At 46.8% G+C, this 16,528-nt stretch overlaps 1 protein-coding gene across 1 annotated transcript in view; it reads left to right on the top strand.

Moving 5' to 3' along the window:
* The window catches only part of GRHL2 (grainyhead like transcription factor 2), a gene marked incomplete at both ends in the record, with an annotated part of 84,153 nt that overhangs the window by 12,945 nt on the left and 54,680 nt on the right, over nt 1–16,528 (top strand). Inside the window, 3 exons of the mRNA XM_080909483.1 lie at nt 7,097–7,152; nt 8,410–8,566; nt 10,953–11,064. Of these exons, the coding sequence (XP_080765609.1) occupies nt 7,097–7,152; nt 8,410–8,566; nt 10,953–11,064 (325 nt within the window). The remainder of the gene's footprint in view (nt 1–7,096; nt 7,153–8,409; nt 8,567–10,952; nt 11,065–16,528) is intronic.

Below are 16,528 nucleotides of genomic sequence, written 5' to 3' on the forward strand. Positions count from 1 at the left end.
TGGTAGATAGCTATGTTTCATTTACGTAATGGATAGATGGCTAGGCTACATACATGTGATAGATGGCTAGGCTACATACATGTGATAGATGGCCAGGATGCATACATGTGATAGATGGCCAAGCTACATGCATGTGATAGATGGCTAGGCTACATACATGTGATAGATGGCTAGGCTACATACATGTGATAGATGGCCAGGATGCATACATGTGATAGATGGCTAGGTTACATACATGTGATAGATGGCCAGGATGCATACATGTGATAGATGGCTAGTTTGCTTTTGTGACAGCCTCTCCTTGCAATAGTAAGTTCACGGTCAGCTCTGGAGGTTAGTCTGTTAGTGAGGGCGCCCTCATGACCCATCTCTCGACACTCCTATGTTGGGTTCTCACACGTCACACTCCAGCGGTCTTCTGAGTGACGGTCATCTCATGATTGTCATCCATGTTTTCTTAGTGAGGAAGGTGAGGCAGAAAGGGTACTAATTGGTCACTGCAGCCAGTGGGCAAAGTGTCCTCTCCAAAGCCTGTCTCCTTGACTCTCACCTCTCGGTCCTGGAGAAATCTGTGGTCTTAGAGTCTCGTTAATTCTGCTGCACGTGACAGTGACCCAGAGTGACCTCGATCAGAGCTAAGAATTTCTCTGCCCTTAGGGGCTATTATATTTCTTTAAACTTGGTACTTTTACAGCTACACTTTTAATGACCTTGTAATAAGAAGGAAAAAGAAAATCTGCCATCTGCCTCTTGCGTGACATCGCGTAAGATCAACAATGACCTTCTGTAGTTTTGAAACGAAGCAAAGGATCTTGTAGTCCGATAGTGCCGAAAACTTGACTCGCCCCCAAGAACTCAGGGATGCAATCAAATGGCTGAAACCATCATTCAGCCCCGTGGAGGTCCGAGATTTTCCACGGGAGGATTGCCCTTGGTGTAGAGAGATCTGTTAGTCATAGAAGGGTGTGTGGATGTGTCCAGGGCATTGTGGACTAGGTGGGGGATATGTTATCAGACATGAGCGTGGTTCAGGTAATGAAGGCCGTGAGAGGAAGCTATTATCCCGGGGGCTCATTTTGGAGTCCTTGAGTTAGCGAACTTGCTGAAAGGCAAGCTCTGCCTCTCCTCTCTGAGAGGTCGGTGTTTGCTTTGCAGATTAGATTTCGGCTGAGGTGAATTGAATGAGGCATCCCCTGATCTGTCGACCTGTGATCTCTAAGGATCCACCATCTCTAGCCATCTCCTTGCCTGGTGGTTGTGAACTCTTGTGTGAAGCTGTTCACTGGGAAAAGTTGATTAAGGACAACTTGTCTTAAAATCCAGTACTGGTTTTCAGTACACTCCAGAAATGTCTGGGACTCTGGCTGAGTTGACGTTGTTTGTTCATTTGTCATTGGGAAGTAGAAGGAGGTGGGGGTCGGGTTGGATCTTGTGAAAATGTAATAAAAAGCTAGGCATCTCTGTAATTGTCGCTCTAGGTGGCACAAGTGCAGTAGCTGGCTAGGGGTGTCTTTGCCCAGAGAGCTGCAGTTACTCAGAAGTCTGCAGCTTCCCGGGTATCTGCGCCGTTGTGAGCATGGGGATCAGCTGAGGGATGTTGTCTCTTATGTCAGCCAGGGTTTGTCTTACACTGGGAGCATCAGCATTAGGAAGCCAGGGAATAGCATAGGCTCCGGACCGTGTTTGTGATGTACTGTCACACGCTCCTCGAGCACACGAAGTAGTGGGGATTGAGCTTGGCCCTGCACGCTACGCAAGTGTGAACTATGTTCTGGCTTTGGGTATCTATCTATCAATCAATCTATCAATCTATCTATCTATCTATCTATCTATCTATCTATCATCTATCTATCCATCCACACATCCATCCATTTATCTACCTATACATCCATCCCTCCATCTATCTATCTGTCTGTCTGTCTGTCTGTCTGTCTGTCTGTCTATCCATCCACCCATCCATCCATTTATCTATCTACACATCCATTTATCTATACATTCACACATCCATCCATTTATCTATCTATACATCTATCTATCTATCTATCTATCTATCTATACATCTATCTATCTATCTATCTATCTATCTATCTATCTATCTATCTATCTATCTATACATCCATCTATCTATCTATCTACCTATCTATCCATCCATTTATGAATCTAATTTATTCCTTTATCTATTAATTAATTTATTATTTTATAAGAATAATTAATGTTCTTCTCTCTGAACTAAAAACCTTAGAAAGGGAACTGCTCTGAGCTTTTTTAAAGTGATTTACTTTGTTGGGAACTGTCCTCTCCATGGGCTCAAGCATTACTTACTTACTATGCACACCTGCATGTGTGCCTGCACGCCAGGAGAGGGCGCCAGATCCCATTACAGATGGTTGTGAGCCACCATGTGGGTGCTGGGAATTGAACTCAGGACCTCTGGAAGAGCAGCCAGTGCTCTAACCACTGAGCCATCTCTCCAGCCCTGGACTTGTTTAATATAGCACCTATCCCATGTGACTCCCCAGCTGATGTGAAGAGAATGCTCTGTGTAACTGGGTGGATGATCAATAATTGGGCAGATGATCAAACTGTACAGAGGCAAGCGGGGAAGGGCATCACATGGCTTAGCTGTTCCTGTCTTCCCCACAGATAAAGAATTTCTGTCTCTTGTGGACTGTTCTTGACAGGTGTCTTTGCCTCTTAAGAACAAAGCTAGAATGCTAATAGTTATTTTAATAGTCATGAGCACTCTGGAGGCAGGGGCAGGCAGATCTCTGAGTTCGAGGCCAGCCTGGTCTACAGATTGAGTACAGCCAGGCATACCCAGAGAAGTCCTGTCTTAAAAACAAACAAACAAACAAACATCAAAAGCCCCCAAAAATCAAGAAACAAAAATAGCTGATGTGCAAGGGTAAAATATACATTATCACACATTTTAACTAAAAATAGATTTTGTTTCTTCATATAGTATGTTCTGATCACTGTTTCTCTCCTTCATGTCCTCCTGAATCCTCCCCATTCATCCAGCACTCTGACTTCTTTTTAGAAAAGGATAAGGCAGAGCTGGAGAGATGGGTCAGTGGTTAGAGCACCGACTGCTCTTCCAGAGGTCCTGAGTTCAAGTCCCAGCAACCACATGGTTGGTGGCTCACAACCATCTGTAATGGGATCCGATGCCCTCTTCTGGTGTGTCTGAAGACAGCTACAGTGTACTTATATATAATAAATGAATCTTAAAAAAAGAGAGAACATGTAGAAAGAGAGAACCCATAAAAACACAAAAATTGAAAACAAAGTAAAAAATGCCCAGACAAAGCATTATGAAAGAAAAATCCCCCTCAGGTACCATTGAGTTGTTTTGAGCGACTGGGGCTGGGCTGCACTTGTGGTCTGTATACCCACTGTCACAGACACAGTCTTTACTGACTAGAATGTGCACGAAACTGTGGTCAGGCACAGTGATCTGACCTGTTTCAGATCAGTAACACTCAGAGGTTCACATGGAGTGGTAGGCCCTGACAACCATTATCAGAAACCCCCGCATTTGGATTCTAGTTCTTTACCCTAAGTCATGTTCATACAGCCCACCAAGTAACCATGTAAATGAGGGAGATGTTTCCTAAGTGGACTACTTACTTACTATTTACATAGTTAGTTTTATTTATTTATTTATTTATTTGGATTGATTGATTGATTGATTGATTGATCGATTGATTGAGGCAGGGTTTCTCTGTGTAGCCCTGGCTGTCCTGGAACCTCCTCAGTGGACCAGGCTGGTCTTGAACTCATAGAGCAAGATCCACCTGCCTCTGCCTCCAGAGTGCTGGGATCAAAGGCGTGTGCCGCCGCCGCCGCCACCACCACCCGTCTTCTCTTAGTTTCGACAAAAGATTGTAAAGATGCAGAACAGGATTAAAGAAAAAGTAACATTGAAGATAATCACACACGTGTGTTGTGGTTAATATTTTGGCTTTGCTACAGCCTCTTTGCTGTGTCTAAATATCTAATAGGGGTTTCTACCCTGCTTCAGACCATATTGTCCCCAGATAAAGGCAAAGAAGTCTTTGGATTTACAATAAGCTTAAAAGCACTGGATCTGGGCAGATGCCAGCCCTCTGCATCCCTGACATATCCCTTGTCATGTTGTCTGGGTGGCTCCTACTCCATCAGACCCTCATAGTCATGAGCTCATGATCTGCCTACCCCATGGCTACTTCTTTCCTTCTCTCTGTTCCTCTCCTCCTCATCCCTGCCTGAGACCCAGCCCTAGAACTTTTGCCCTGCCTCCCTCTCTTCTACCCAGTGAAAAGGTTCACACAACAAAAGCTGTCATCCCTGAGATTTGAGAATCTCTCCATGCAGGGGAGGGAGGAGATCTTGGGGCCCGGGGTTGTTATTTAGCATTTGAATTTGTAGCGGCACCAGACCAACCACATACACTTGGCATCGGCTGTTCTTTTATCTTTTTTTTTTTTTTTTTTTTTAATCTTGTACATGGATACTTATGTACTGGAAGAGAATTCTGTTTTGTCTACATTAATTTTCAGTGTCTGCGAGTCTAAGTTCTCATAGTATCATATCGAACCATTTGAGAGAGTAAAAACTGGCCGGAGAGATGGCTCAGTGGTTAGAGCACTGACTGCTCTTCCAGAGGTCCTGAGTTCAATTCCCAGCAAGCACATGGTGGCTCACAACCATCTGTAATGGGATCTGATGCCCTCTTCTGGTGTGTCTGAAGTAACTACAGTCTACTTATACATATAATAAATAAATCTTTAAAAATAGAGTGAGTAAAAACAGGGCCCTCATGCGTCCAATGTGTTGAGCCTACTGTCCTATCCTTAGGCTGCCAAGTTTGATGGCACAGAGATTTATACAGCCCTGCTCCATCAGTGACACGGTCTCATGGTTCACACAACCCTGCTCAGTAACAGGGATGCCAAGTGTGTATGGTTGGTCTTGTGTCACTACAAGTTAAAAGCACCAGACTTTGGACGCCAAAATTCCCTGATTCAAACTGATTTTTAACAATTAGCATTTTCCTTTGTTTCTTCCAATGGGGTAAGTTGGTAGCCAGAGTTAGCAACTTAATGTTAAAATGTGGTTAGTTGACTGGATAACTGAGTTTATGTAGTGCACATGGCTAGCGGCTGCTACTTTGGACTGTGGGACCCAGACTATCAGTTGCACACTTCTTAATCTGGCCAAGACTATCCTTGGATTTATATGTTCCATGTTTGGACTCGTTGCTTGGCCTTGACTAGGACGCCTCTTTGCCTGGATTCCTTTCTCTCAGCCCCTTCTGGCAACTCAGGTTCTTCTTGACTTTGGGATCAGACCAAAGACCCCTCGGATGGTGGGAGGCGCACAGATTTTCTGGTTTCCCTGGTAACACACTCTACGCCTTCGTCTAGGATACAGAAATGAATGCCAGACCCAACATGGATTCCCGTTCACCGCAGTCTGTTGTGTTTTGGTTTGCTTTGTTGTTGCTGTTTATGTGGATTTATTCCTCTCAGCCACTTTAAAAAAGTTTTATTTATTATTTACACAGTGCTCTGTCTGCATGTACGCCTGTACCCCAGAAAAGAGATCAGAAAAACATTACAGATGGCTGTGAGCCACCGTGTGGTTGCTGGGATTTGAACTCAGGACCCCTGGAAGAGCAGTCAGTGTTCTAACCTCTCTAGCCCCTGCCCCCCTTTAAAAGATTTATTTATTTATTTTATGCATATGAGTACACTGTCACTGTCTTCAGACACATGGGAAGGGGGGCGTCACATCCGATTACAGATGGTTATGGGCTGCCATGTGGGATTTGAACTCAGGACCTCTAGAAGAGCGCCAGTGCTCTAACCACTGAGCCATCTCTCCCCCCACCCCCTTTTGAGACTAAGGCAGAATCTTATCTAATTTTTATGTTTCTTTTGGTGCCTAACAGATAGTTCAGCCCTAGAAAACTCTCACTGGAGGGTTTTCGAACTGATTGCAAGAGAGACACAAATAAATGCACTTGGTTCTCTACCATGGTACTTGAACAGTGTGCATGGGGTCATGTGGCTGGGTCAACTCCTGAGGGAAGACCGCCATCTTGGATCTGAGGAATAAGACCGGATAAGAAGAGTTGGAAATGTGTCCACATAAAAAGGCAGAAGCTGCATATTCTGGATTCTGGAGGTGGTGGGTGTGGTTTACAGAGAACATTTGAAAATAGCCTGAACCCCTTCTCCTGAGGAAGGGAACTCTTGAAACACTGGGCTAGGGGTGGGAATGAGAGTGACGAGGAGGTTCCTCAGACAAAACTCTAAGGGCTGTCGAGGAACAACCACTTATCTATGTATGGGAACAACGTGTATGCGCGCGCGTGTGTGTGTGTGTGTGTGTGTGTGTGTGTGTTTGTGTGTGTGTGTGTGTGTGTGTGTGTGTGTGTGTGTACCCAGGCACCAACACTTGCTCAATATTTGCTTTATAGGCGAAACGTTACGTGTGTGATCTTGTGTGTGAGCATGGTCCATGGCGTGTGTAGAGGTCAGAGGTCAGTCCTTTTCACCCATTTTGTGGGGTCTGGGAATCAAACTTGGGTCCTCAGGCCTGGAGGCAAAACCGTCACGAGCTAAGCTATCTCACCTACCCGGCATCAAATAAGGAAACTGTCTAAAAGGTAGATACGCACGCGCGCGCGTGCACACGAGCACACGAGCACACACACACTCACCAGAAACAGGCTGCTGTTGGTGTTAACATTATCCTTATAGCCTTCTCTCTAAGATCTGCTCTGAACACGTCAGCTGGTAGAGATGCTCAGATGATCCTTATGTAGTAAAGTTGCTAGTGTTCAACACGCGTGTAGAATGCCTGCGTTGCACATCTTATGCTTTTAGCACTTTGCTGCCCTGTTTAATGTGACCATTAGGAGGGCACAGCTGGTGACCTGATTTCCCTTCTTATGGAGATGATGGATTGGGGATAGGTTAGGGCTACTACTACTTTGTTATTATTTTATGCTTACACACACACACACACACACACACACACACACACACACACACACACATTATACCCTCAGCCTACTTGTATTAATTCTGCCATTTAAAACTTTCAGAAATTCCGGAGTGCTTCTGTCGGCGCTGACGAGTACGCATACGACCAGACCGGGAGGTAGGTCAGGGGGAGGGGCCTGTAACTGGCAGACTTGAAACATCTTTATTTCGTTGTTTTATGACTAAGGCGTTTTGCCTGTGTGTGTCTGTGCGCCGTGGCGCCCGTGGTTGTAAGCTGTCACGTTGGTTCTGGGGTCAACCCTGAGGCCTCTGAAGGAGTAGCCGGTGCTCTAACCGCTGAGCCATCTCTACAGCTTCCAAGCCTCAGGTTTTTATCAAACGAGACAAATTTTTCTTTTTTAAAACCCTAAATGATTTCTAACTCTAAAAGTTAAAACATAAACAAAACATCTCAAAAGTTTCTGCCATAGGAAGTAGAGTTCCTCTAATCCCGAAGTGGGGCACTTTGAGAGAGTGTGTTTGTGGGTCAGTTTTGTTCCACGTCTTTTGAAGACCTAGGTGAATAGCTGAACCCAGTAGAGAGGGATGGGTGATTCAGAAAGTGTCGAGTTTATTCGTGACTCCCTTCCGTGGCTTATCCCACAGGGTAACCCAAACAGGCATTTCTGAAAGAACCAACTGGGTATAAAAGACATGGTTTCTACCCAATATCAATTTTAGACAATCAGAATTAGGAAAATCAGTGTTTTTATTTCATAAGTGACATCTTAAAACTATGAGAAGAACTATTTGAGCAAAAAGATCATCAACCTTTTCTGGATGGAGCAAAAGAGTAAAGAGCAGACATTGCTGTCCCAATAAAACTTTATTTGTAAAGCAGGCAGTGTCATGCCATTACCCATAAGCCCCCTGACTTGGAGTAGCCTCACGTGAATCCTCCTTCGGGTTTCCAAACAGGAAGTGGGTCCGTTTTACGGCGCATGCCATGATGTCATGTTAGGAGTCGGAGGTGGATGGTCATAATCAAGCCCCAGGGCATATGCTCCTAGAAACTAAAAAGCCCAGGAAATGCAGGGACAAAGGGACACACTGTGTTGTTCTTAGGACAAAAGAGGGAGCCTCTGTGTAAGGCTGGATTCCCAAGATCTACCCAGGGTTCTCTGGCGCGCCTTTGCCCAGCACGTCCTGGACTTTCTCCCCACTTAAAACCATCTGGTTCACGGGCCACGGTTGAAAAATGTATATTGTACCAGCACTGACCTTCGGTTTGGATTCATTCCTTTTGCTGTGTTCTGCATTTTGTCTGCAAGATAGTCAATATTTATTAATATTTGTATAAAATACTGTTGACGTGAAGTTACCCGGACGGGAGAAATGTCCCGCTGGTGAACTGACCTGTGTTTTCTCCTCGCAGTGGCACATTTCAGTACACCCTGGAAGCCACCAAATCTCTCCGTCAGAAGCAGGGGGAGGGCCCCATGACCTACCTCAACAAAGGACAATTCTATGCCATAACGCTCAGCGAGATTGGAGACAACAAATGCTTCCGACACCCCATCAGCAAAGTCAGGGTATGGGCCACTTTGGTTTTTTCTTTTCCCCAAAATTAAAGTCCAGGATGGTCAGGGGGTAGAATTGCCCCATAACATACCATTTGAATGTAGGAAAAATCCAAAGAAATAAATCAGAAAGTTTGGTGCAAGAGAACTCACTGCTCATAGTTGATTTTAACCGGTAACCAATAGAGCCCGGGGGAGCATCTTGGCTGAGCGTGCTTTTTCACTGTGCAAGTAATCCCTCTTGCTTCTCTAATGGCCTGTGGGGTCCGTTTGTGGGTGCATTGTAAGCAGGGAGCATTTCCTGCTTAGCCGTGGACCATTCACAACCCTTACACAGCCTTCTGCAGCCCCTGGCTTACCCGGGATTCAAAAGGCAAGGTATTCCCACCGGCCGTAGCTTGGAGAGAGAATACAGATTCACGAGCCTGAATCTCCTTTGTGGGAAACGACACTGAAGTTGTCGCTGTCTGTCTGCTTTGGAAGCATGCCATTACCAGCATGCCCACTACTGCCCAACAGGGACGGGACAGGTAACCCATCCCTACTGAAAACAAGCAAACCTACCGGAGAGGCTAGACAAGGGTTGGCAGACGTCCCAGCTATGTTGCAACGTAGACTTTCCTCTTACAAACTGCCCCATGCCACCGTGGTCCTCAGCCTGCCAGATTCTGGCCATAGATGTTCCCTACTAAGTGCTTCAGCTTGGAAAGTAGGGAACCATGATATGTCCAGAGCAAGGTGAGCCCACCGCTGGTCAAAAGGTGCCTCGGGTACTGTCCGTTGCGAGGGACATTAACATGTTCCAGCGCTGTGGCCAGGACCAAGGTGGCCATACTGTACCAATGAGAATTGTATCAAGTTACGCAGTGATGGTGCCTTCCTTGTGTCCGGGTTTGCAGTAGGCTCTGGAGGTCTAATCCTATTGAAACTAAACCACAACCCTTTTTAATAATAATACTAATTGATGATGATGAAGAAGAAGAAGCAGGTGGTTCTATTACAGTGCTATCCATAGGGAGACTTGGCTTTGAGAAGTGGGGTCACTAAGGGAGGGGGTGCTGGGGTAGGTACCAGGCTGCCAGCTTCCTGAGGGTGGGTCGTGTCCGCCCGGGAGTCTCTGGTCCTAGTCTCCGAGGCTTCAGGTTCCATCCCCAGCAAGAAAACCAGGCACAATAGAAGCTGGGCTCGCTCCGTGCATTCCCCGAGGAATGAAAAGCAGAGACGTTTCTCCTTGGGTCTCAGGCCAGACCTGGGTATCTGGGAGGACTCGTTGGATGCAGATCCACACGGCCATCGTTCTGAAAAGGTGGCAGCCGTGTGACATCAGCTTGGACTTTACCAATGGTTCCTCGTTGGTGGGATCACAGGAGTCTTTTTTCTTTTATTCTTTTTTCTTTTTTAAAGATTCATTTATTCTTTTTATTTATATGAGCACACTGTTGCTGTCTTCAGACACACCAGAAGAGGGCATCAGATCCCATTACAGATGGTTGTGAGCCACCATGTGGTTGCTGGGAATTGAACTCAGGACCTGTGGAAGAGCAGTCAGCGCTCTAACCACTGAGCCATCTCTCCAGTCCCACGGGAGTCTTTTAATATGGGAATTTAAAGCTGGGTGTGGTGTCCCATGGCTTTAATCCCAGCCTTGGAGAGGCAGAGGCAGGCAGATCTCTGAAAGTCTGGGACCAGCCTTGTGTGTAAAGTGAGTTCCAGGACAGACAGGAGCTCTGTTACACGGAGAACCCCTGTTTTCTATCGCATGTCTATAACCCCTTCCTTCCGCAGCCTGCCACAGGGTTGTGGTGCCCTGCGCCCCAGAAGGACAGCAAATATATGTAAATTTATGCAAAGGAGCTCTGTAATTTAGAATCAAAGTGAGATTTAGATTCTTATCTCTGTGAAATAGAATTAGTTGCTCAGGCTGGAGAGATGGCTCAGTGGTTAGAGCGCTGACTGCTCCTCCAGAGGTCCTGAGTTCAAATCCCAGCAACCACATGGTGGCTCACAACCATCTGTAATGGGATCCGATGCCCTCTGCTGGTGTGTCTGAGGACAGCTACAGTGTTACTCATGTATATTAAATAAATGATTTTTTAAAAAGCTGGCTACATTAAAAATGAAGAGAGAATTTGTTACTCTAGCTTATGAAAAGAACAGACACATTTTGTTGAAGTGTGTAGCCGCCCTCACGTTTTTTCGGATTTTGGGTTCTCTGATGTTTGGAGTATGTTTACCAGTGTGAGTTTACCTCCTAGCATATCTGTGTTTCCCGCACGGTCTCCATTTAGCTGCTCAGCTCCAGCATGAGGCACTTTTTTGGGGGTGAGGAGGAGGCCGGAAGTGGGGCGCCCCTGAGTCCACCAAGGATAACAGGGCGCCGCGCTTTTCTGTCCTGCAGAGCGTCGTGATGGTGGTCTTCAGTGAAGACAAAAACCGCGACGAGCAGCTCAAGTACTGGAAGTACTGGCACTCGCGGCAGCACACGGCCAAGCAGAGGGTCCTCGACATCGGTGAGTGGCCCACCCCCTAGGCTTTGGCGACCGGCCGGGTTGCCAGACCCACCCACCGAGACCTCGATGTGATGATGGTGATGATGATGATGGTGGTGATGATGATGATGGTGATGATGGTGGTATTGCCTTTGTAACACAACTGCAGATTCTAAAATATTTGTGTGTCCTGCGTTTGAGCCATACAGGCAGTGAGCAAGATACACAAACTCTTGTTCTCTTATGCGTGATAAAACTCAGGCCCATGAGACTCAAGGCCCCTTATACAGGATCTGTGACTCTAGTGACCTCTAGTCTGAGGTTCTGTCTTAGATCCTTTCATTCCTACATAAACCTAATGCAGGCAGACATTGAGTGGTCAGGGGAATATCTGAGAAACTTGCCTTCCAGTCAAGAAGAAATAAGCCTGCAGAGTTCGTTTTATGTGTATTTCTTTCTTTTTTAAGATTTATTTTAAGTCCACTGTAGCTGTCTTCAGACACACCAGCAGAGGGCGTCAGATCCCATTACAGATGGTTGTGAGCCACCATGTGGGTGCTGGGAATTGAACTCAGGACCCCCGGAAGAGCAGTCAGTGCTCTAACCACTGAGCCACCTCTCCAGCCCAGCTTTCATGTCTCATACAGTGAAACAAAGGTTCTTTCCCTTGGTAGCTCCCTGGACCAGTGGCGGAGATTAGCTAGTAACCAGCTTAACTAGGTGAGAGTCACCAGAGAACATTTTGAAACTAACTGTTGGCATAGCCTGTTGAATGCTTAACCTACTCCCAGTCCTCATTCTTTTTACTCTCACGCACAGAGGGTGTGGCTATGCAGAGAGAAACACTGGCCAAATACTAACATAATAAATGGGGAAACTGAGGCAAGGAGGAGCGTCTCCGTGTCAGGCGAGTTGTGCTGGAAATCAGTTCAAATGCCGGGATAAGAACCGTTTTCCTAATGGCAGCCAGTGTTCCGAAAGCCGAGGCTGGAACAAGGCGCTAGGAGAACGTGCTCCGACTCGCTCTGTAACCGTCTGTGTAGAACTGAGAAGCAATTTGATTTTATTTGAAAAGTTAGTCTTATAATTATTGCCCGAGAAAATGAGAGAAGCAATTAAGTGGGAATAAAGGCTCAGTTCAAATAAGGTAAAGCAACGAAGGTGCCTTGCTGCCGTGTAACACCAACGGTGTTACATGGTTCCGTTTGTGGAGACTGGAGTAATTTCCCGCCTCTCCAGCCCTCCCAATAAACCTCTGTGTTACCTCCCCTTTGCCTCCCATACTTTTCTCAAGAGAGCCCCACATACGTGCACGTGTGAATGCAGAGTATGTCAGCTCACACATGTGCATGTACACGTAAGCACAGACATGCGCCTTCCTGCAGATACATGCGTGCAGGCAAATCACGCACTTACACACGCAAAACAAGTAAGTCTAACAAAAGAAACGAAAAGTCCCCAAATTTCTGCCCGTGTCTCTGGTTAAGTCCACCCAAGATGTTGAAATAAGAAACAGAGACCAGGACCCTTTAATTAAAGTGCATTGTATGTTAAAAAGAAAAGGTGTGTATGTGTGTAGGCACACATGGGTGTGTCACAGTGTCCATGTGATAGAAAGGCAGAGGGCACGTGTAAGAACCGGCTTTCTCTTTACCGTTTGGTTTTCTGGGATTGAACGCCTGCCCTCAGGCATGGAGCGCCGTTACTGGCCATCTTGTCGACCTAAGCCTAAGGTTTTTTGTTTGTTTTATTTGAAACAGAGTTTCACTGCTGCTCCGGCTGCCTTGGAACTTAACAGTATAGACCGGGCTGGCCTCAGATCTGGAGATCTGCCTGCCTGTCTTCCAGGCGCTGGAGTTCTGAAGGTGTGAGCCACCATCTCAACAAGCTTGAGTTCTTAATCGGCGGTCTCTAGAGCTGGGATTATAGGACTCCCAGCTTCTACGTTGTGACTGTCACAGTTGTGAGGCTGGGCGCAAGTGTTTTCAACTCAGTGTTGTATGGTGCTGGGGTGACCAGCCTCTGGCCCTGCTCTGTCTCTCCACCTCCACAGCCCTTGTCACTCACCCAGCCTGCCTTTGTGCTCACGCCTAGCGACAGTCGCTAGCTTGCCTTCTGTCTGTTGGGAGAATTACTTAGCTCCCCACACAGGCTTGTTTTACCTGGACCAGGTTTCCAGCCATTATTTGAGACGGTTCCTCATCTCCTGGCCTCATTCTTTACGTGGAAAGGCTCAGAGAAACTCCAAGGATCCCACAGGAACTCAGGGCCAGAAGGTTGCTAGCTAGGGCCTCTGTTCCCAGATTCTGCCATTTTCCAGTGAAGTTAATTCTGCATCAGGGAGCTCTTGGGATGAACACTTGGGAACCCCGTTCCCTCATTTCCTTCAAAGCCCAATAAGATCCCCGTTACTGCTCCATCTTGTTACTCGGTTTCTCTTGTCTTTATTTCCTGTCAGAACACACATCACCAGTTCACCTGTTGTTCATTCCTATGCTGGTATTTCTTGTTTCCCCTCTTTCTAGAAGGTTCTCTCCCTGAGAGCTGAGCTCTGTCCACTTCGTTCCTTCTGTTCTGTGTGTCTGAATGAACACATAAGCGGTGTGTCAAAGTGTCAAAGCTCTCCCTGGAAAAGGGAGGGTCTGAAGGAGTGGACTGGGCCTCCTTTGCTGCAAGCTTTCTCTAGCCATCAAACATTAACTTAAAAAAATTCATCTCCATGGGTGGTGCGTGCACGCCTTTAATCCTGGCACGTGGGAGGAAGAAGCCGGTAGATCTCTGAGTTCGAGGGCAGCCTGGTCTACCGAGTGAGTTCCAAAGCAGCCAGACGCAGACAAACGCTGTCCCAAACCAAACCAAACCAAACCAAACCAAACCAAACCAAACCAAACCAAAACAGAAATCACCTTCTAAACAGCCATTGCCTAAAAGCCGAGAGGCAAGAGGACTCCCTACGTCTTGGAGAATGTGGGTGGATGGAGACCCAGTGCCCGAGGCTGTTCCCACTCTGGTTCGGTGCTGTTTCTCAGTGCCTATTGACCCTTGTCTCTGGTCACACGCAGCACAGGTTGACAGAGGGCTCCATCACCTGCTGTCCAGGGCTGAGGACACCGCTGTCCGACTGTGGTGTAGGCCTGGACTATCTGAGAGCCAGGTTAGGTGTGTGGTTCTCAGATGTTAGTTTGGGGTGGGGCAGGAAGTGTCAACACCAAGCCCCAACTCCACGGGAGGCAGACAAACACCCAGGGTTCTCCGAGGAGCACAGGCTCTTTCTGGTGAGCTCCCGGAATCTTGGCAATTATTTCAGGTTGTAAATAAATTTCCATCCTGATGCTCAAAAGCATCAACTGTGCCTCCCACGTGGAGAAACCACTTGTCTTTAAACCTCATTCAGTCGCTGAGGCGGCCATCTTTCTTTTTCCGCACCAGCCTGAGGAAATGCACGCCTATGCTCACACAGCTGAGTCAGATAGCTTTCTTTCTTTCTTTCTTTCTTTCTTTCTTTCTTTCTTCCTTCCTTCCTTCCTTCCTTCCTTCCTTTCCTTCCTTCCTTCCTTCCTTCCTTCTTTCCTTCCTTCCTTCCTTCCTTCCTTCTTTCTTCCTTCCTTCCTTCCCTTCCTTCCTTCCTTCCTTCCTTTCCTTCCTTCCTTCCTTCCTTCCTTCTTTCTTTCTTTCTTTCTTTTTTTCTTTCTTTCTTTCTTTCTTCTGTGGGCCAGGCCTTTCTCAGCCCTGGTGATTAAAATGTAATTAAGGCAGGGTCTTCCCCTCACCTAAACGCAGGAAGATGAACGGCTGAGATATTAAAAGGAGAGTTTCTCAGGGCAGATATTTCTGAAGCGGTATCAAGGCCGCGAGAGTCAAACACTGAAGGATCCTGCAAAGCCAGACAGTGGCACCTGCCAAGATAAAATGGTGGAAACTAAAAAAAAAAAAAAGATACAGGAAAATTACTTTGCATCTGTTAAGGATAGGATGTGCATCCTAGTGAGAGGGAGGGAGGAAGGGTGGATGGACCAACGCAGCAAGCAGGGAAGTCAGGGGATACCGAGTCGATGTGGTGGGAAGATGGCTTTCTAAAGGAGGTCCGTGGTCACGTGAGAGTGACAATCCGAGAATGGAACTCGCTGATCTCCAGTTCTAAAGGGGCCCTTGGGTCAAGTCGTCTCCCATAACACACATTGAAGCCTAGGAGGTAGTCTGAAGTGGAGAGGGGAGAGGGTAACCTTGGGGTCCATAGAACCTCGGGACACGTGAGTGGATATGCAGTTTCTCCTTAGTGAGTTGTAGTACTTGATTTTGGAGGCACTGGGTGAGAATCATGGGGCATCTGTCGGAATCGTGATGTGAGAGCAAATTCGGGGCTAGCTTGAGGGAGGAAAGGGACTGGTAATTGGGAGGCCAGTGATGGGTAAGGAAAAAAGCAGTTGGAGTTGGGAAACAAGCCACGCTTCAGAACTGACTGGAGGCGAGGACGAAGGAGGAGAATGGCCAAGAAAGGGAAGCAGGGCTCTGGCGCCTCAACAGTCACTGTGCCCTGATCTTGGGGTAGTAGCTGCAAGAGAAGCATGTGGCAGGTCCGTGGGAAGCGGGGGGTAAGGCCAGGTCCTGAGTTCAGGCTGGTGGGTGCGTATTAGGGCAAGTATCCGCACACAGAGCAGGTCGGCAGGTCCTGGGGCCCGTTTGTAAAAGAAAGCGGCTAGGTTTCTAAGTGTGATTCGTGGAAAAATACTGTTATCTTTCACATAGGGAAGACATGTTAACATGAAGCCGTGGCTAGTCCGTGCCACATACGATCTCTCTTGGACACTACACAGGGCTTTGTCAATGCGATATCGGTCAGACGGGTCCAATGTGCACACATCACAGTTTCTTTGCATGTTCCCAGTGAGGTAAACAGGCTTGATGTCAGAGGAAACACGAGAACTTCTTAGTGCCAATGAACCACATTTTGTAGGTAGTTGTCAAACTTGTGTGTTCTAATTTGATCTCAGACTTCATTTTGGCTCACAGTCATATTTCCTGTCTCAGTGTTTATTAGGTGTGCTGTTAATAGTAATCCTATAATTATGCATCTTATTTTTCAATTATTAGCATGTCTTTATAGGATTTGTGAATGTTGTGTGTCCCGATACAAATTTCTTCCTTTCTTTCTGTTGCAAGACCGGGTTTCTCTGTATACCCTGGCTGTCCTGGAACTCACTCTGCAGACCAGGCTGGCCTGGAATTCAGAGACCTCCCTCCTCCTGCCTCCCGAGTGCTGGGATTAAAGGAATACCCCTCCACTGCCCATCTAAGTCTCTTCCGTTAAGCCGTCCTAAAATTGTGTCCCATTATAATACTTTCCTGTGAAGGAAGGCATTTGTATGAAACCTCGATTGTAACAAACAACCTGAAAACAATCAATTCTGTATGATGTGTTTGAAGGTTGGAGCGGTTCCCCCAGAAGGGACTTAAGCCCAGAGTCCTGCTGACCACTGTGGATTAC

This window comes from Micromys minutus (genome assembly GCF_963924665.1).
Source record: "Micromys minutus genome assembly, chromosome: 33".
Lineage (NCBI taxonomy): Eukaryota > Metazoa > Chordata > Mammalia > Rodentia > Muridae > Micromys > Micromys minutus.